Below are 21,048 nucleotides of genomic sequence, written 5' to 3'. Positions count from 1 at the left end.
AAAATAACACAGGAATAAAGAGGAAAGATCTCGTTGCATTAAAGTGAAAAATTATCAAAGCTTTTACATAAAGTTGTTTAACTTAGTATCCAAATCATGAGATGATTGTCACACCAGAACCAAGTTCAAATGGTTTATGAGACGATGAATATAACATATCAGAACACACACAAATGTCATATTTCCCTGAAAAACACACATTAAGGTTACATTTAAAGTGCAATTGTGCATTTGGGATATTTCAGTCAGCAATAAATAGTATATCCTCACAGTTTATAACACACAACTACGTTATAAAAGCACAATCAAAACACACTGTGGTTAATTAAAGACATTTTTGTGCACGTTAAATACAAGTATACACATTTATAATACATGTTTATAATACATGTTTCGTATATGGGAAGTATGGGAACTGAATGTCAATAAATAGGTCACTTTGTGAGAAGTTCGCTAGTGTTCAAAGTGGAGTGGTTGTTTGTTGTGTACAGTCAATGTGCATCCTCTTCAAGGGTTTATTGGTTGTTGGCGCTGCCAGTCCAGTTCTCCAACACCCAATGAGTGGCGTCACAGTAGGGTGCAGGTGGTAGAGCGGGCACCTCTACCACCAGAGTCCGAGGGTGCTCTCAGAGGGGGCTGGGCACCACTAGCGCTGGTCCCTGATGGATCTCTGTTCTCCAGCCCTGCAGAGGGACCCTTGGCACTGGCAGGCAGCTCCCCCATGCCGGTGCCCTCTGCTGGGGCTTCCGCACTGTCCTCTGTCTGCTTGGCTTTGGAGGAGGACAGGTGTTTGAACAGCAACAGCTGAGGGCAGTAGAGAGGAGAGAACACAGTGAGATCTGACCTACTCAATCACTGACGATCACAGAGCTTTATGACGTGGTTTTCTGTTGTTTAGCTTATGCCTCTTTGTTCCAATGACTTTCTGTCATACCTTTCTGTTGGTCCTTGGTTGGTTCTTGGGTTTCTCCTCTGTTGTTCGATTCTGCAGCTGAGTGCTGGATGCAGAGCTCTCCTCTGTCGGAGCCAAAGGACTGGGCTGACCTGAGTCCTCTGCAACGATACACAACAGACACTTCATGATAATCCATCCACCCTTAGCACAGAAACAGTAAAGCATTAACCACATAAATAGTTCAAGACAAAGTTCACCTGTTTGTCAGACATTTCAGAAATCTCTTTTCTGCTCACCTTTCTGCCCACCGTCTGGGAGAGTTTCTTCTTTCACACCCTCTGGTCCCTAGAAAAAGGGAATTCTGTTTTAGAAGTTAACATACAGGTCCTAGATCTGTAGATTAGGGTCATCGGTAGGGTAGCGTACCTGGAGGGGTTCTGCTGTGGACTGGATCTGACCCTGTAATGATTGTCCCTCCATGTCCTCAGATTTCTCTTTCTCCTCTGCTTTGTTGTTCTCCTCCTCCTCTTCTTCCTCCTCCTCTTCTTCTTCATCATCCGTATGTCCTTCCCCCTCTTCAGCTCTTAAATCCTGCAAAAAGGGATGAGAGTGAGTGGGGCAGACAGGTTAAAACAAGCGATAGTAAGTTAGGTAACAGATACAACTTAGTCACAGGAGAGAAACTGCACACACACACACACACACACACACACACACACACACACACACACACACACACACACACACACACACACACACACACGAGGGAGAGTCGGCACTAAAGAGACGTGAGGAAGACTAGAGGTGGGAGCTTCACATTGGATATGGATAGTGGAGTCACAACAGGGAGCTAAGGGATTACAGACAGGGATAAAGGAAGAAAAACCTGCCACTGGAACAGTTGAATGCAAACAGCACTATGTATTCATGTGTAGAGAATGTGTTCAACACAAATGATATCATACGTGGTGGGACTAGTTCTTGACACAGATTTTGATAGTTTTAAAACAACAAATATTTATTTAAACATAAATAAAACTATTCTGTAATATTCATTATATCAAACAAATCATGATAAAGAAAAAGAACAAAATCGTTGGAGGGCATGCCTGGAGAATAGTAGCTACTATTAGTAAATTGTCTTTACAGAAGAACAAAGTTGAAAAGGGTATTTAAAAAAAGCATTTTAGCATCAAATCTTAACTGCCATGTAAAATGGTAAAGGACTATACAAGGAGATTGAAAGACAAGGCTGTGGACATTGAGTTGATAAAGTAAAATAAAATGGAAGTCGTGAATAAAAACAGTGAGACTGTAAAGGCAGTTGATATACAGTAAAACAAAATGGAAGTCGTGAATAAAAACAGTGAGACTGTAAAGGCAGTTGATATACAGTAAAACAAAATGGAAGTCGTGAATGAAAGCCGTGAGACTGTAAAGGCAGTTGATATACAATAAAACAAAATGGAAGTCGTGAATAAAAACAGTGAGACTGTAAAGGCAGTTGATATACAGTAAAACAAAATGGAAGTCGTGAATAAAAACAGTGAGACTGTAAAGGCAGTTGATATACAGTAAAACAAAATGGAAGTCGTGAATGAAAGCCGTGAGACTGTAAAGGCAGTTGATATACAATAAAACAAAATGGAAGTCGTGAATAAAAACAGTGAGACTGTAAAGGCAGTTGATATACAGTAAAACAAAATGGAAGTCGTGAATGAAAGCCGTGAGACTGTAAAGGCAGTTGATATACAATAAAACAAAATGGAAGTCGTGAATAAAAACAGTGAGACTGTAAAGGCAGTTGATATACAGTAAAACAAAATGGAAGTCGTGAATGAAAGCCGTGAGACTGTAAAGGCAGTTGATATACAATAAAACAAAATGGAAGTCGTGAATAAAAACAGTAGGAGAAAAATCTAAAGTTATACAAAAAGGTATGGGTTGTAAAAAGGCATTAAAATGCTAAATTAAGAGTGTTCCTGAGAGAAGTTGATAGACAGCACTGGTTTGGAACAGAACATTGAGATTGAGGTACATTTCATTTGAGATTGAGGTACTGAGGTAAAACATTGTCCCAGAACTCTTCCCCTTTCCCTGACCTCTGTTTGGACCCGTTACCTCTGGCCGCAGCATTCTGATGACTCTCCTGGCCTTCATTAGCTTTTCCTTTGTCAACCACCTCTTCTTCCTCCTCCTCCTGTTTACTCTCCTCCTCCTCTCCAGGTTTGTCTTCTTCCTCACCTTCACTCTCCTCCTCCTCTCCAGGTTTGTCTTCTTCCTCATCTTCACTCTCCTCCTCCTCCTCTACAACTTCTTCCTTACCTTCACTCTCCTCCTCCTCTACAGGTTTGTCTTCTTCCTCATCTTCACTCTCCTCCTCGTCTCCAGCTTCTTCATCCTCCTCCTCTTCACTCTTATCCTCTTCTTCCCTCTCCTCTGCAGTACTGCTCTCTTCCTCTCCTTCCTCCTCTGCCTCTGTTTCACTGCCTGCCTCATTCTCATCTTCCTCCTCTACAGATCCTACACTCTCATCCTCTTCCTCACCTTCTTCTTCCTCTTTCTCTCCATCTTCTTCATCCTCCTCTTCATAATTGGATTCCTTACTCTTGCTCTCAGTGTCACTATGCGATACTTCCCCACTCTCTTCCTCCTCCTTGCTCTCTCCGCCCCCTTCTTCCTCCTCCTCTCCCTCTCCTCCCACTGGGCTACTTGTCCCGTCACCCTCCTCCTCTTCCTCCAGTCCACTCTCCTCTTTCTCTAAATCCTCTAACTCACTTTCGTCTCCCTGATCTGTTTCAGTCTTACATGGCTCATCTCCTCCCTCGCTCTCCTCTAATTCAGAGATCCCTCCATCCTCCCCCTCTACCTTCACCGTGTCATCATCCTCACTGTTTTCCTCATCTGTCACCTCATCACGGCTCTTGGCCACTCCTTTTCCACCCCCACTTTCTGCCCTCCTCATTCCAACCCCTCCCTCACTCTCTTCCTCTTCACCCTCACTCTCCTGCTTGGCCGGTGTCTGATCGTCGCTGTTCCCCGTCTCGTCTCCACTCTCCTCCCCTCTCCTCTCCTCCTGTTCTCTGTTGTCTGGGGGACCAGAGTAGGACCTGCATTGCTCCTCCTCCACCCCCTGATCAGAGCTCCCCTGGGCGGGGATGATGTTGATGCGGACTGCTGTTCTCTTGCCTCCTGGTTCGGAGGATGCAGATGACTGGCTCCAGAAAGACTGGGCGTCCTCAGCACTCTGTCTGTTGAACCTCTGGGCCCTGCTCTGACTCCGGACTGACTCACTGTCTGAGGGAGAACCAAACTGTCTGGCTGTCACTAGCCCCACACCTGACCCCAGAGAGGACACTCCGGTCAGTAAGCTGCGCAGTGGTGTCTGTTCAGGTGGTTCAGTCTTTGGTTTGCTCTTTTCTCTTTCTGTGTTTTCATTTGTCGTTTTTTGTGGCACTTCAGACACCAGGTCTGGTTCAGTTGTCTTGTCCACAGGCAGTGCATCAGTTAGCTTAAGGCCTTGTGAATGTCTGCCACTCTTTCTATCTGGTGTCCTCCTAACAGCTACATGTTGACTTTTCACCTTTGTAGATATAGAGTTGACCTCTAAGAGAGTCTTTTTGACCTCTGCACTTTGATCTTTGGCTGCACGCTTTATTTGGATTGCCTTAGAATCCACGACAAATCTCTCCCCCACTTTTCTCTCAACTGCTAACAGTTGTTTTTTCAGTGCGGACGGACAGGGTTTGGATTTGGCCTTGCTAATGTCCCCATTTCTGGAGGGCTTGGCAGGGCCAGCCTTCGGCTCAGCAGGCGTTATCGCCTCCAGAGCCACAACGAGGTTCTCCTTGCCACTGCCTTTGCCCTGGGCAGCCCTGTGGCGCGGTCTCTTCTCTACCACCAGAGACCTGTCACTGGAGCTCCTCAGCAGCTCTGTGGGCAGTGCCCCCCGCGGGGTGGGATCCACCCTCCTAGGGGTACAGAGTTCTGGCTGTTCCCCAGCCTTACCATGCCCTTTCACAAGCTTACCCTTCCTCTATCACCAGCGCCAGGAAGCAGAGGATGAAGAAAATATGAAAGAGTTAGAGGAAAATAGTAAACATGCAGAGAAAACAGAGTGAAGAACTCAATAGAGCTCAACGCTGAAAGAAAAACACAGACAGATGGTAGATAGTCACTGTAAATGGTACAGGGAAGCAGAATGGCTAGAATGGCTAGCGTCCCTTGTTCAGGAAGACATATTGATAGTGCTGAGTAATTTTGCAAGGAGCTTGCTGGTCGGTGCGCAGAGGCTGCTTGATCATAATAAGAAAACTCCTTAGTTGACAGTTATGCTGTGTGTGCATCTTACCTTCTGTACAGGGGACAACGTCAACGTCTTGTCACTGGGGTCCATTTTCATCACATGAGTCTGCCACAAAGAAGAGACTTTTGTTCAGAACTTTTGTGATAACTTCTGTATGAAAGCTCCACAGAATGTACAGGACAGAATTGGGTTGGTGACTCACCATGTTGAGGAAGTCCGTGGTGTCTCCCAGATCTTTAACACTCTCGTTGTCCATCATGTTCTCCACAGTGCTGCTGTCTCCCTCATCCCTTCCCTTCTCAGCTGACCTCTTTTCTGCCACCAACAAAATATCACAAGAATCTTTTCACTTCTTAAAAAGGAATATATAGGCTCAAGAGAAGCTAGGAGAAATGTGAACAGTTGCATTGTGATGTGATAATGAAAAAGGGACCATGCTAGCTGTTGAAAATGCAATGCTTCACCAAGGAATATGCCTGTTTTCTAAATAGTTCAACATTCGAAACAGATATGCCTGCAATGTAATGTAATGCAATGTAGTTCAGTGTAGATACCCTTCTTGTTAGACCCAGTGCTCCTGTGTTGGTGAATGGCGTTGTGCACCTTTCTGTTGGTTAGCTCCTTGGGGGGCAGACTGGAGGGGATGGTCTGGCTGGACACTGGCAGGGGTGCGGAGGTAATGAGGTGTTCGGACGTCAGGGGGGGCAGGGTCCGGAACATGAGCCCAAACTGCTGCGGGGAACGCTCCTGAAACAGAGAACACAGGGTTAGTTAGCTGTGTTAGCTTAGCTAGCTTACTTATATCCACTACTTGTTAGGCCCATGATTAGGCTCCATGTTGTTACTTATATCCACTACTTGTTAGGCCCATGATTAGGCTCCATGTTGCTACTTATATCCACTACTTGTTAGGCCCATGATTAGGCTCCATGTTGTTACTTATATCCACTACCTGTTAGGCCCATGATTAGGCTCCATGTTGTTATTCATCTCCACTACCTGTTAGGCCCATAATTAGGCTCCTTGTTGACAGTGCTAAAAGTTGAAGGACGTCTAGTTAGGGATCTCCTTAGAGAACCAGGCCGCTAACATTAAAACAAACACTGACTCAATAGTTTCAGACAACTATCTGAGGAACTAGACCGCAACATCCCAGGGACATGTGGCGGTTCAGGGACTGGATGTTGAGACTCCCAACACTCCCACTTTTACATGTGTGGACCCCCAGGCCAGTACCCAGTACCCACCCTCTCTCTCCTCCTGACCCGGGCAGAGAGGCTACTGTTCAGGGTAGCAGGGGTGGAGGTGAGGGTGTCCCCTAAGAGCTCTGTGTAGGACTTCTCCAGGTAGTCCTCTGTGACATCATTCTCCTCCAGAGTCACTTCCTGGCAGCTCTTGCCTCTGGGCTTGGCTAGAACCAGCATGTGGCAACCTCCGCATGTCACCTGGAACAAAGACAACATGTAATTGACCTGAATCTTGCACTAGACAAAATTATAAGATAAGACTGGATGTCCAACTATCATCACTTTTTTACGGTTTCAGGGAAAAATCTAAACTTGAGATAAATGTGCAAAACTTTCAATTTGTCATTCGCCATGCTATGATGTCAAAGTGAAATTCTCAAATTACAATTCAGCCTTCAGTTGAAAACATGAGGTACAGTTAAAGTCGGAAGTTAACACACTTAGGTTGGAGGCATTAAAACTCATATTTCAACCACTCCACAAATGTCTTGTTAACAAACTATCGTTTTGGCAAGTTGGTAAGGACATCTACTTTGTGCATGACACCAGTAATTTTCCCAACAATTGTTTACAGACATTATTTCACTGTATCACAATTCCAGTGGGTCAGAAGTTTACATACACTAAGTTGACTGTGCCTTTAAACAGCTTAGAAAATTCAAGAAAATTATGTCATGGCTTTAGAAGCTTCTGATAGGCTAATTGACGTCATTTGTGTCAATTGGAGGTGTACCTGTGGATGTATTTCAAGGTCTACCTTCAAACTCAGTGCCTCTTTGCTTGACATCATGAGAAAATCAAAAGAAATCAGCCAAGACCTCAGAAAAATTAATTAAGACCTCCACAAGTCTGGTTCATCCTTGGGAGCAATTTCCAAATGCCTGAAGGTACCACGTTCATCTGTACAAACAATAATATGCAAGTACCAACACCTTGGGACCACGCAGCCGTCATGCATTCTGTCTCCTAGAGATGAACGTACTTTGGTGTGAAAAGTGCAAATCAATCCCAGAACAACAGCAAAAGACCTTGTGAAGATGTTGGAGGAAACAGGTACAAAAGTATCTATATCCACAGTAAAACGAGTCCTATATCGACATAACCTGAAAGGCCGCTCAGCAACAAAGAAACCACTGCTCCAAAAACGACATAAAAAAGACAGACTACGGTTTGCAACTGCACATGGGGACAAAGATCATACTTTTTGGAGAAATGTCCTCTGGTCTGATGAAACAAAAATAGAACTGTTTGGCCATAATCACCATTGTTATGTTTGGAGGAAAAAGGGGGAGGCTTGCAAGCTGAAGAACACCATCCCAACCGTGAAGCACGGGGTGGCAGCATCATGTTGTGGGGGTACTTTGCTGCAGAAGGGACTGGTGAACTTCACAAAATAGATGGCATCATGAGGAATTTAAAATTATGTGGATATATTGAAGCAACATCTCAAGACATCAGTCAGAACGTTAAAGCTTGGTCGCAAATGAGTCTTCCAAACGGACAATGACCCCAAGCATACTTCCAAAGTTGTGGCAAAATGGCTTAAGGACAACAACGTCAAGGTATTGGAGTAGCCATCACAAAGCCTTAACCTCAATCCTATAGAACATTTGTGGGCAGAACTGAAAAAGCGTGCGCAATCAAGGAGGCCTACAAACCTGACTCAGTTACACCAGCTCTGTCAGGAGGAATGGGCCAAAATTCACCCACCTTATTGTGGGAAACTTGTGGAAGGTTACCCGAAACGTTTGGCCCACGTTAAACAATTTAAAGGCAATGCTACCAAATAATAATTGAGTGCATGTAAAACATGAGCCACTGGAAATAAAAGCGGAAATAAATAATTATACTATTATTCTGACATTTCACATTCTTAAAATAAAGTGGTGATCCTAACTGACCTAAGACAGGGACTTTTTTACTAGGATTAAATGTCAGCAATTGTGAAAAACTGAGTTTAAATGTATTTGGCTAAGGTGTATGTAAACTTCCGACTTCAACTGTACATACCGCTTGGACGTTGTACTTGAGGAAGCGTGGACAGAGAGTGGGCTTGAATTGATTGGTGAAGTTCTCCTCTCCCAGACCCAGCTTCCCATGTCTCCCATCCCCAAAGGTATAGAGAAGACCATTGTCTGAAACCATGACAACTACGTGTCAGTCAACTTAATAGACGCAAGCAATGTTATCATGGCAAATGGCAATGGAGTTTATCCATCAAATGCTAGTACCACTGTTGTATAAAAGTTTGCACATTTACAATGTCTTTGTAACATTTTCTGAATTATAACTGTTTTGGGGTGAAAATTGTGTCCACTAAGCCTGTTTACCTGAGATGACAGCAGTGTGGTTCTCCCCACACATCACCTGTCGTACTCGGCCCTTCCTGAAGTTCTCCACCGCTCTGGGCAGCCTCGCCTCAAAGATGAAGGTCCCCTGGCCCAGCTGACCAAACTGACCCAGGCCAAAGGTGTACAGGTCCTCCTCTAGAGTCAAATCAAACACAGCACTACATGGTTAACCCACTATCTCCTGATGCTTTGTGCCATGGAGAAAACCCCCAGACAGTTTCATTATGCATATAAAACATAAAAGAAGTACACAACCATAAACAGGTACAACAAAATCTTATAACAATGTGCATTTAGACTTTACACGACCTACCTTCACTATTTGGATAAATACGAGCATTTTAAGGACACTTTCAAAGTGGGACCAAAACCTGTTCATGGGACATGCTGAAAGCCACAGCCTTGTGTAAGTCAACTGTCCATTGGTTGACACCAAGCTGCCTACCTGTCACAGCCACGGTGTGCCCGCCTCCACATGCCACCTGGGTCACCTGGTCTGTGATGCCCTTCACCAGCTGGGGCATGCGGTGTCCATCGAGCTGACCCGTAGCCAGGCCCAGTTTGCCGCTGTCGCACTCCCCAAATGTGTACAGGCCCCCGTCAACTGTGACAAAAGGGATTCCCTGTTGATTAATTGCATTAACATATTTACCTATTTTTATATCTATATCTAGACATTATTCTACCAACCCAAGAAAAATGACATGTTCATACACAATGGGGTAACTCCCTATTCCTACAAAGTTGTGGAATCATGTGACCTGCCACACTGACAGTGCTGAAGTAGGCTATGCCATTGTCCCCTCACCAGTAACGAAGGCAGAGTGGTAGTACCCACAGGACACCCAGGCCACTGGCTGACCCACAGTGACCTCCTGGGGGGTCAGGGCACTGCTCTCCTTCCCCAGGCCGATCTGACCCTCAGTGTTGTCACCCCACATGAACAGTGTCCCACTCTCTAGAACAAGGACATCATCACCGTGATTATTTACAGCAAAAACTAGGTGAGGAGGAGCAACAGAAATATAGACAGTCGATAGTAAATTAGTGCAACTCTGGCCTATGAAGTAAAAATGTTTGTCATCAATATGAACCAGAAGACACTCATAGTTGTAACTCAGAGGTTGTGACTTATAACGGGAGATTCTTACCTGTGAGGGCAGCAGAGGTGTTGGAGCCGGCAGCAAGCATTTTGATTGGTCCATGTGAACTGAAGAAGTCCACCAATTGGAAGGCTGTCCTCTCCTCACAGTCTCCCAGACCTAGCTGACCTTCGTTGTTTCCACCGGTAGAGTACACGTTTCCCCGAGCTGTGGACAGGACACATACATGAATCAGTCTCAGTCCTACTACCACAAGGATTATAATATAAAACATTAAAGGCAAAACTTCACTTTCCTGTGTTTAATATATATATACACACACACACACGGTCAAAAGTTTTAGAACACCTATGCATTCAAGGGTTTTACTTTATTTTGACTATTTTCTACATTGCAAAATAATAGTGAAAACATCAACACCATGAAATAACACATATGGAATCACGTAGTAACCAAAAAAGTGTATTTTCTATTTTAGATTCTTCAAAGTAGCCACCCTTTGCCTTGATGACAGCTTTGCACACTCTTGGCATTCTCTCAACCAGCTTCATGAGGTAGTCACCTGGAATGCATTTCAATTAACAGTTGTGCCTTGTTAAAAGTTCATTTGTGGAATTTATGTCCTTCTTAATGCATTTGAGCCAATCAGTTGTTTTGTGTCACGGTATGGGTGGTATACAGAAGATGGCCCTATTTTGTAAAATACAAAGTACATATTAAGACAAGAACAGCTCAAATAAGCAAAGAGAAACGATAGTCCATCATTACTTTAAGACATGAAAGACGGAAAATTTCAAGAACTTTGGAAGTTACTTCAAATGCAGTCGCAATGAGTAGGTGTGTCCAAACTGTCTGTCTGTCTGTATGCATATGTACACTACCGTTCAAAAGCTTGGGGTCACTTAGAAATGTCCTCGTTTTTGAAAGAAAAGCACATTTTTTGTCCATTAAAATAACATTGAATTGATCAGAAATACAGTGTAGACATTGTTAATGTTGTAAATGACTATTGTAGCTGGAAATTTATTATTTTTAATGGAATATCTACATAGGTGTACAGAGGCCCATTATCAGCAACCATCACTCCTGTGTTCCAATGGCACGTTGTGTTTGCTAATCCAAGTTTATCATTTTAAAATGATAAATAAATAAAAACTATTTTGCAATTATGTTAGCACAGCTGAAAACTGTTGTTCTGATTAAAGAAGCAATAAAACTGCCCTTCTTTAGACTAGTTGTGTATCTGGAGCAGCAACATATGTGGGTTCGATTACAGGCTCAAAATGGCCAGAAACAAAGAACTTTCTTCTGAAACTCTGTAAAAGGCCTACTCCTTGCAGGACACAAAGAGTCAACTTTCACTTAGTAATATGATCATAATTTGGTACATGTCATCATTTATATTGTACCTGTGGTCATAACTGTGTACTTACAAGTGTAAACTATAGTGTGATTTCTTCCACAGGCTGCAAGCCGCACCTTTTCAGACTTCAAAGCTTAGAGAAAGACAAGAATGAGAAAGACACCCATTTTCAGATTGCAATCAGCCACAATAGCAGGCCAACCCTCTCTTTCTCTCCTCTGCTGCCCTCCTGCTCGGGAGATTAGATTATTCCAGATTACAGACCCCTCCAGATTGGGATTACAGCAGTGACAAATCTCTCTTTGTCTCCTGCTACTAGTATACCCATTCACAATTTACAAAACAACAGCATCATTACTTAGTTTAAGCCACAGAAAATCCAACTAATTTTGTGGGGGAAAAACATCATTGGACATTTGATTTCAGTAGCTATATTGTCTGTCGTCGTCCCCCACTCCCTCTTGTCTAGTACATTCAAGGGGAGATGACAGCAATACAAGAGAGTACTGCTTTTGACCCAAAACAAAGGGAGAGCAATTTAGACCCACCTTTCACACAAGTGGGCTTGTTCACCATGGTCTTTGATCCCAAACCCAGCTGACCCCAGTTGTTACTGCCAAACATGAAAAGCTTGCCATTCTCTGTTGAAAAATAAATAAATAAAACCACTTGAGAAAGCTACAAGAACAGCGACATTAATAGTAATAGAAGCTGCAGTTGAGCAGCATTTCATTTGCATAAAAATGTATTTGAAATGTGTGATAGGTGTGTTAGCAAATTCTTTTATCTTACTTCAGGTGTTGCATGTTCTTCAGAATTGCAGGCCCATTTTCATATGGCTCTGATCACTACCATCAATTTGAAAACGTAATCGGTCACTGACCTGTTATCAATGCTGTGTGCTCATCCCCACAGGCGACTTTTAGAGGTACATCATTTTTCAGCCAAAATTTACTGGGGACGTTATCTGCAAATTTGCTTTTTCCAAAGGTGAAGACTGCTCCCGTTTCTGTTAGAACACAAACAACATCGATCACATTTCAAACAGCTAGATAGCCGGCTAATCATGGCTAGATGGGATACAAATTGACGTCAAATTATGAATTTTAGCTAAACCTAACCCAACCTTTTATTTTTTTAATTTAACTAGGCAAGTCAGTTAACTACAAATTCTTATTTACAATGACCTTGAGTTTATTTGAGTTTATTTTTACAGGGACAGTGCACATTAATCAACATTTCAGTAAAAGTGCCGGTTTTAGCCAACCGGCTAATTTTCAACCGCAGTCTCTGGGCAGGTTATTAAAAACAATTACAATATAGACAATAGCAACATAGAACAAGCAAGACATAGCATACAGACAGAGCAACATAGGACAAGCAAGATGTAGCATACAGACAGAACAGCATAAAACAAAAAGCAGCAAGACAAAATTCATATGTGCGCTGCCCTATGAGACTCCCAATCACGGCCGGATGTGATTGAGCCAGGATTTGAACCAGTGACTGTAGTGATGCCTCTTGCACTAAGATGCATTGCATTAGGCCGCTGCACCACTCGGGAGCCCGAAAAGTTCCAATACAGCCATTTTTTTTTTTATCTCAATATCAAATTATTTCTGGGTAACAACGAAGTACCTTAATGTGATTATTTTCAATTAAAATAGACAAAAATAAACAAAAATAGTTTGTAAATACTAGCAATTTCTCAAACAATTTTACTAGGACTGTCGGTGTGGTCTGAATAGGGAGAGGAAAACTGAAAAAACACTAGCTGTTATTGGCAGAGGTTTGGAACTCTTTCTTATTGGTGTTTTAACTAATTTACCCCCAAACTCCATCCCACCAAAGCAGGCTGAAATTACAAGTGTGCTTTTTCAAACAGCTAAAAGGGCATTGTCATAATTTCCACAATTTCACAGTATTATTGCAACCTCATAGTATGGAAGTATATATATACACAATGCTCAAAAAATTTAAGGGAACACTTAAACAACACAATGTAACTCCAAGTCAATCACACTTCTGTGAAATCAAACTGTCCACTTAGGAAGCAACACTGATTGACAATACATTTCACATGCTGTTGTGCAAATGGAATAGACAACAGGTGGACATTACAGGCAATTAGCAAGACACCTCCAATAAAGGAGTGGTTCTGCAGGTGGTGACCACAGACCACTTCTCAGTTCCTATGCTTCCTGGCTGATGTTTTGGTCACTTTTGAATGCTGGCGGTGCTTTCACTCTAGTGGTAGCATGAGACGGAGTCTACAACCCACACAAGTGGCTCAGGTAGTGCAGCTCATCCAGGATGGAACATCAATGTGAGCTGTGGCAAGAAGGTTTGCTGTGTCTGTCAGCGTAGTGTCCAGAGCATGGAGGCGCTACTAGGAGACAGGCCAGTACATCAGGAGATGTGGAGGAGGCCGTAGGAGGGCAACAACCCAGCAGCAGGACCGCTACCTCCACCTTTGTGCAAGGAGGAGCACTGCCAGAGCCCTGCAAAATGACCTCCAGCAGGCCACAAATGTGCATGTGTCTGCTCAAACGGTCAGAAACAGACTCCATGAGGGTGGTATGAGGGCCCGACGTCCACAGGTGGGGGTTGTGCTTACACCCAAACACCATGCACGACGTTTGGCATTTGCCAGAGAACACCAAGTTTGGCAAATTCTCCACTCGCGCCCTGTGCTCTTCACAGATGAAAGCAGGTTCACACTGAGCACAAGTGACAGACGTGACAGAGTCTGGAGACGCTGTGGAGAACGTGCTGCTGCCTGCAACATCCTCCAGCATGACCGGTTTGGCGGTGGGTCAGTCATGGTGTGGGGTGGCTTTTCTTTGGGGGGCCGCACAGCCCTCCATGTGCTCGCCAGAGGTAGCCTGACTGCCATTAGGTACCGAGATGAGATCCTCAGACCCCTTGTGAGACCATATGCTGGTGCGGTTGGCCCTGGGATCCTCCTAATTCAAGACAATGCTAGACCTCATGTGGCTGGAGTGTGTCAGCAGTTCCTGCAAGAGGAAGGCATTGATGCAATGGACTGGCACGCCCGTTTCCCAGACCTGAATCCAATTGAGCACATCTGGGACATCATGTCTCACTCCATCCACCAACGCCACGTTGCATCACAGACTGTCCAGGAGTTGGCGGGTGCTTTAGTCCAGGTCTGGGAGGAGAACCCTCAGGAGACCATCCGCCACCTCATCAGGAGCATGTCCAGGCGTTGTAGGGAGGTCATACAGGCACGTGGAGGCCACACACACTACTGAGCCTCATTTTGACTTGTTTTAAGGACATTACATCAAAGTTGGATCAGCCTCGTGTGGTTTTTCACTTTAATTTTGAGTGTGACTCCAAATTCAGACCTCCATCGGTTGATACATTTGATTTCCATTGATAATTTGTGTGATTTTGTTGTCAGTACATTCAACTATGTAAAGAAAAAAGTATTTAATACGAATATTTCATTCATTCAGATCTAGGATGTGTTGTTTTAGTGTTCCCTTTATTTTTTGGAGCAGTGTACATAAATAAAACACTGGGAAATCACGTTGTTGGCTGCACTGGCCCTTTAACCCAATTCTCATAACATGCTACTCAAAGTCCACTCTGATATAAACTGTATCCCATCTAGTCCAAAAAACAATACACCACTAGAATCTAATTTAGCTAGCTTACTACCTGTTAACCACATTATCAAAGATACTGATAACTTTTCCCTTTTCCCTGTGACATTATTCTCCGTGACAGACGTAAACAACGGCGCACATGGAGGTTGTCCCTTGTTGCCAGCTAGTTAGCTAATTTTCACTAGTGTTATCTCGCCTGGCTACTTTGCTCATGCGTGATAGTTTGTTAGCTAGCACACTAGCTAACGTTAGCTAGCACACTAGCTAACGTTAGCAAGCGATATATTTCATGTTCATTCCGAAACATTTTCAAAAGGGTGAATAATGTTAATTAGTTAACGTTAGCTATATAGCGAGCTATCTTACCAGGTATCTCGTCTTCTGTCTCCCCTGCCATCGTAATGTCAAATCGGCTTAGCAACTACACTACACAGGGTTAGCTGCTTCTATGCGTGTTGTGTGTTGTTTTCGTCCGAAACAACCCGGATGTAAACAAAATTTCACCTGTAGCAACCAAGGCTGCGTTTCATTTTGTGTAGAGTCGCACCCTCCCCTGTCATTTGTTCAGTCCCCCTCGCACATCTGGGGCGTCTGTTGAAAGCAAATGGCAGAAATAATGTTCACTTTCTGCTTACATTCATCCATAGGTCTCAGATCTGAAGGGGGAGGAGGCATATTATAAACTGAAAACTAGCCCAGGGATCAACTTCTATTGTGCAGCCATACGTTACGTTCCCTTAGTCAACGAATGGTTGCGTGCAACGTCATCGATTGTGTCATCGACTGACAGATTGCTATAACATTACAATGTTGTTAGCTGATATGTTAAATACCTATCCAGGCGTTGTAAGATGTGGCAGGCGTAAGGAACACCTGGGCAGAGGAACGTGCCGAGAGATAAGAGGGTAAGGTAGTTACCGGTATCTCATGCGGCCAGTGCCAGGGGTTTATTCATTAGTCGGATACCGTTTACTCCAAACGTAAAACCAATCGTTTTTATTGGACAAATTAAGTTAGGCCCCTCCCCGTTTCGTTCAAACCGGTTTTGCAACAGACAATCAACTGAATCAACTAATGATACACCCATGGTCAAAGATGGTGTTTAACTCTGTGGCTAGGTTTCCCTTAGTCTGGCTATAACACCTAACTCTCGAAGTCCTCCTGACTTCACAGTTAGCCTGGACGAGGTTAACTGGCCTATTAGACTATGTTTGTGGAGCCTATGCCCCCGTTGGTTGATAAGATCTTTCCCTTGCAGTTTCACGATACGTTGCAATCTCAAGCATCTCACATGGAACACCAGCCTGTCAATTCTGTTACCAGTCTGTGAACACTTTTCACACCTTGTCAGATGATCACATGAACTTTAGTCACTCTCCAAATTGCAATACCTCCTCCGCAGCCAACCATCTTGCTTTTACATTGAGCAAAATATTTGTGGCTTAATTTGTGGATTAATTTATTTTCAATAGTTGTACCCCTAATAGTAAAAAAAATAAAAATAGGCTTGGTCTTTAAACCAGTATTATAATGTTTTTGTAACGACTTTCACATAAAATGCAACAAGTATTTTAAAAGGATTCATTGACTTTTTGTAACACCTGTTATATACACCCCATAATAATCATTGATCAGGTTTTTCACTGTAACCCGTGAACCCCGCCAGACGGCGCATGGAGAGGTCCGAGACCTGTAGAACCACCTGCAGCTCATTCATTTACTGCCAGTGAGGAGAGAGCGACTGCGCTGTGAAAGACTGCGGGTGGATCAACTGAACCAACAAAGCCCAGTGGAGAATCACAGCAACGCAGCCCCGCTGAAAACCCAGTGCCCCATTTTACTGTAGAATGGCATCAAGAAGAATGGAGACCAAACCAGTGATAACCTGCCTCAAAACGCTCCTCGTCGTCTATTCCTTCGTGTTTTGGGTAAGCAGACATGACAAAGCGATAGTTTATTGTCGTCCTAAATGTCATATGTAGGTAATAATCTAGTTTGTGACCTTTATGATTGAATAGTTTACGTTGAAAAAAACGGATGTTGTGCCGTGCGCACAGGCTGCTGCCTTGGAACAAGTGCATGTTTATTAGTGGGCGCGCTGCGTGGACCGTTATCTTTATTATAGCCGAGCACTATTATAACGTTTGAGGAGTTTTTTTCTTCTATAGGCTAGGAAATATATTTGTATCAAGTAGGCTATAAATATTGAAACAAACGTTGATTATGTGAAATGTCCTTAATTTTTTTTCGCTAATGCTGACGAAGCCATCATTTATTATAATTTTTTTACATAGATTTTTCCTGTGATTTTGTAACATTCGCATGCTGTTGTAAGAATGTTAAGAATAGTCCAACAGGTAACCTAATGAACATCTGGTCACACTATTTGGATAGTCTGGATTTTCTAGATGGTCATACTATCAACAAACTATCTGTTGATAAGCAACTGCTTCATAAGGTTACGGCTATTTTTTTTAAACTAGGCAAGTGAGTTAAGAACAAATTCTTATGTTCAATGACGGCCTAGGAACAGTGGGTTAACGGCAGAACGATTCGGGGATTCCAACTTGCAACCTTTCGGTTACTAGTCCAATGCTCTAACCACTAGGCTACCCTGCCACCGTTATGTTTAGAATAAGGGCTAGGGTTAGTTGAAATGTTACTGATAGCCTGTAGATAATCTGTAGAACATCTCCAGATGGACTATCCAAATAATGTGATACCCAATGGTGGGAGGTTCAATGCATCAAATGGTGGCAGGTTCTCAAAGTACCATGATGGACACTGTGCCCATTAAAGCAAATGTGTAAACTCTCCTGTAGCACCACCCCAATTGGTTGAATTATGTGTGTGAGACTGTTTGGGTGTTATGCCTCTTATTTATTGAGATAGCCTATAATTGTCTCACTGTATTTGATGAATGATCTTACAAGTATACCGTTATTATATATATTTGTTAACTGACTTGCCTAGTTAAATAAATTCCTAGTTGAATAATGGTTCAATTAAAACATTTAAAAGGTGCTATTGTACTTATCGGAGCATCAGGAAGGCAGTTAGGCAGAACCCACACCTCCCATCAGCGAACACATATTTCCAGCTCTAATCTCATCCATCCATCCCATCTATTATGTCTGTGACCCACATTCTCTGTGGCCATGTCCCAAATGGCACCCTATTCTCTATATAGTGCACTACTTTTAACCAGGACCAGTGTCCCTCAACCCCTTCTCCATCCGTGGCCACGGGGGTCTGACTAATACCTTGCCACCCTCTGTGCAGTCCATATCTGCAAGGGGACATACAGAAGAAATAGGCTTTCACGTCATCTCACAGGATTACAGCATGTGTCGTCACAGGATCGATCATGATTTCTCGGGATGAGGTTTTTGTCGCTTCCTATGTAGTGAATGAAAGGATGGTGATGGGGGGGGGGGGATTTGATCCCTGAACTGACATGTCATTGATGTAGGCTACCTAGTCCACTTTAGATTGATGCCATGGCTGCTGGTAACAGTTGGGTTGTGGGCTGCTTGGCATTCAAAGGAAAGTCCTCCACGTTTTTTGTTTTGTTCCTCAAGCAAGTAGGGAGGCCGATGACATCACGACTTCCTATCAAACCAAGTCCTTAAAGTTTGCAGTTGTGTAAAAAAAACTAAACTGTTTTGCTCAAAACATATTTGTTTACCCTTTAGTGTGTTGCACCCCAACGTTCAAATTTTGGGGTCACTTAGAAATGTCCTTGTTTTTGAAACAAAAGCACATTTTTTGTCCATTAAAATAGCATCAAATTGATCTTAAATAATTTGTATACATTGTTAATGTTGTAAATGACTATTGTAGCTGGAAACGGCTGATTTTTAATGGAATATCTACATAGGCGTACAGAGGCCCATTATCAGTAACCATCACTCCTATGTTCCAATGGCACGTTGTGTTAGCTAATCCAAGTTTATAATTTTAAAAGGCTAATTGATCATTAGTAAACCCTTTTGCAATTGTGTTAGCACAGCTGAAAATTGTTGTTCTGATTGAAGAAGCAATAAAACTGTCCTTCTTTAGACTAGTTGAGTATCTGGAGCATCAGCATTTGTGGGTTCGATTACAGGCTCAAAATGGCCAGAAACAAATAACTTTCTTCTGAAACTCGTCAGTCTATTCTTGTTCTGAGAAAGGAATGATATTCCATGCGAGAAATTGCCAAGAAACTGAAGATCTCGTACAATGCTGTGTACTACCTGTCATTTCCTCAATTAAGATTTCTGCAGGGACTGAAGATTGACCTAGTTGTCGTTAGGTTTGTGTTGTAAATGTACACCGTCACCATTGGCCAGACTTATTTTTATGGGTTGGTTTTCAACTTGTACACTCTTTGAAAAAAAAGGTGCTATCTAGAACCAAAATAGGTTCTTCAGCTGTCCCCATAAGAGAACCCTTGGAAGAACTCCTTTTGGTTCCAGGTAGAACCCTTTTGGGTTCCATATAGAACTATTTCCACAGAGGGTTCTACATGAATCTAAAAAGGGTTCTCCCTGGATCCAAAAAGGGTTCTCCTCTGGGGACAGCCGCAGAGCCCTTATGAAACCTTTCTTTCCAAGACTGTAAGATGGTATGATTTTATGGATAACATTTACATTTTACTGTTCTAATTAAGTTGGTAACCAGTTTATAATAGCAATAAGAAACCTCTGGGGTTTGTGGTATATGGCCAATATACCACGGCTAACGGCTGTATACAGAACAGCCCTTACCCGTGGTATAATGGCCATATAACACACCCCATTGTGCCTTAAACAACCAAACCAGACCCACCCACCTTGAACCATCCACCCAGCCAGCCGCCCTGACCCATCCGCCCTGACCCCTCCGCCCTGACCCCTCCTCCCTGACCCCTCCACCCTGACCCACCCACCCACCTTGACCCGCCCTGACCCACCTGCCCTGACCCATCCACCCTGACCCACCCATCCACCCTGACCCATCCGCCCTGACCCCTCCGCCCTGACCCCTCCACCCTGACCCACCCACCCACCTTGACCCGCCCTGACCCATCCACCCTGACCCATCCACCCACCTTGACTCACACTGACACACCCGCCCTGACCCACCCGCCCTGACCCATTTGCCCTGATCCACCCACCCTGACCCATCCACCCTGACCCACCTGCCCTGACCCATCCGCCCTGACCCATTCGCCCTGATCCACCCACCCTGGCCCATCCACCCTGACCCATCCACCCTGGCCTATCCACCCTGGCCCACCCACCCTGACGCACCCACCCAGCCACCCTGACCCATCCACCCAGCCAGCCACCCACTGCAGCTATACTTGTATTAAAATAGACCTATTCCTTCTCCAACAAGCAGACTCCATTGATGTTGACCTGAGGGCCACTTAGACAAAGAAAGCCATATGGCCTGCTTAACTAAACATATTAGAGGCTGTTTTCCTCCCTAGCCAGACAGACAGATGTATGAGGATAGACTGCAGAGATAGATAGATAAACAGAGACAGGAGGAGACAGGATGAGACAGAGTGCCTCTGCCCTGCTGTCTTACTTGTTTTGAGAGCTTACCAGGGGGAGGTTGTTTGAGAGCTTACCAGGGGGAGGTTGTTTGAGAGCTTACCAGGGGGAGGTTGTTTGAGAGCTTGGCAGGGGGAGGTTGTTTGAGGCCAGCTCAGCTGTCATTCTGCTCTGGGTGCCTACTCTTTTTGTCTCTAACTTCTATGCCAAGAGCTCCAACCCCAACAATGGCTACACTCTTAGAAAAAAAGTGTTCCAAAGGCGTTTTGTGGCTGTCCCCATCTGAGAACAATTTTAGGTTCCATGTAGAACCCTTTCCACAGAGGGTTCTACATGGAACCTATTGTTCTACCTGGACCAAAAAGGGGTTCTTCAAAAGGTTCTCCTATGGGGACAGCCGAATAATCTTTTTGGTTCTAGATAGCACATTTATTTCTAAGAGTGTACCTAGAGCCTGGCTATCAATCTGTTATTTACTGCTGTTGCCTGGACCAGTACCAGAAAGGTTCTTTGCATGATTACTGTGAGAGTATCTGACACATTTGGCATAATTACTCAGCACTTCTCACTCCGTTTGCCACATTGTAGTAAACCAAGGGCTTAGCATTGTGTAACGTCAGCAA

At 43.8% G+C, this 21,048-nt stretch overlaps 2 protein-coding genes across 5 annotated transcripts in view; one reads left to right on the top strand and one right to left on the bottom strand.

Moving 5' to 3' along the window:
• Positions 1-119: 119 nt before the first annotated feature.
• On the bottom strand, positions 120-15,610 carry LOC109885162 (X-linked retinitis pigmentosa GTPase regulator-like). 4 transcript variants are annotated; one of them, XM_031823948.1, is made up of 17 exons: positions 15,267-15,586; positions 12,149-12,274; positions 11,814-11,906; positions 11,336-11,398; positions 9,951-10,109; positions 9,608-9,757; positions 9,245-9,403; positions 8,779-8,934; positions 8,459-8,583; positions 6,449-6,646; positions 5,756-5,948; positions 5,404-5,516; positions 5,247-5,306; positions 1,322-1,486; positions 1,192-1,240; positions 935-1,053; positions 120-804 (listed from the first exon to the last, which is right to left on the bottom strand). In XM_031823948.1, exons 1-17 carry the CDS (start codon positions 15,295-15,297, stop codon positions 568-570), a joined length of 2,196 nt encoding a protein of 731 aa, XP_031679808.1. In that variant the 5' UTR covers positions 15,298-15,586; the 3' UTR covers positions 120-567. The 4 variants fall into 4 exon arrangements, with proteins under 4 accessions (XP_031679808.1, XP_031679805.1, XP_031679806.1 ...); XM_031823945.1 differs by lacking the exons at positions 120-804; positions 935-1,053; positions 1,192-1,240; positions 1,322-1,486 and adding an exon at positions 2,072-4,931 and having other exon boundaries at positions 15,267-15,610; XM_031823946.1 differs by lacking the exons at positions 120-804; positions 935-1,053; positions 1,192-1,240; positions 1,322-1,486; positions 15,267-15,586 and adding an exon at positions 2,072-4,931 and having other exon boundaries at positions 12,058-12,171.
• A 959-nt stretch (positions 15,611-16,569) lies between these two features.
• Positions 16,570-21,048, top strand: part of LOC109885165 (tetraspanin-7) — a 37,603-nt gene continuing 33,124 nt past the window's right edge. The window contains exon 1 of the mRNA XM_031823944.1: positions 16,570-16,828. Within this exon, the coding sequence (XP_031679804.1) occupies positions 16,748-16,828 (81 nt within the window). The 5' untranslated portion in view covers positions 16,570-16,747. The remainder of the gene's footprint in view (positions 16,829-21,048) is intronic.

The sequence above is a fragment of the Oncorhynchus kisutch genome, linkage group LG5 (assembly GCF_002021735.2).
Source record: "Oncorhynchus kisutch isolate 150728-3 linkage group LG5, Okis_V2, whole genome shotgun sequence".
Lineage (NCBI taxonomy): Eukaryota > Metazoa > Chordata > Actinopteri > Salmoniformes > Salmonidae > Oncorhynchus > Oncorhynchus kisutch.
The sequence above is the reverse complement of the archived record's forward strand: the minus strand, read 5'-3'. Positions and strand labels throughout refer to the sequence as shown.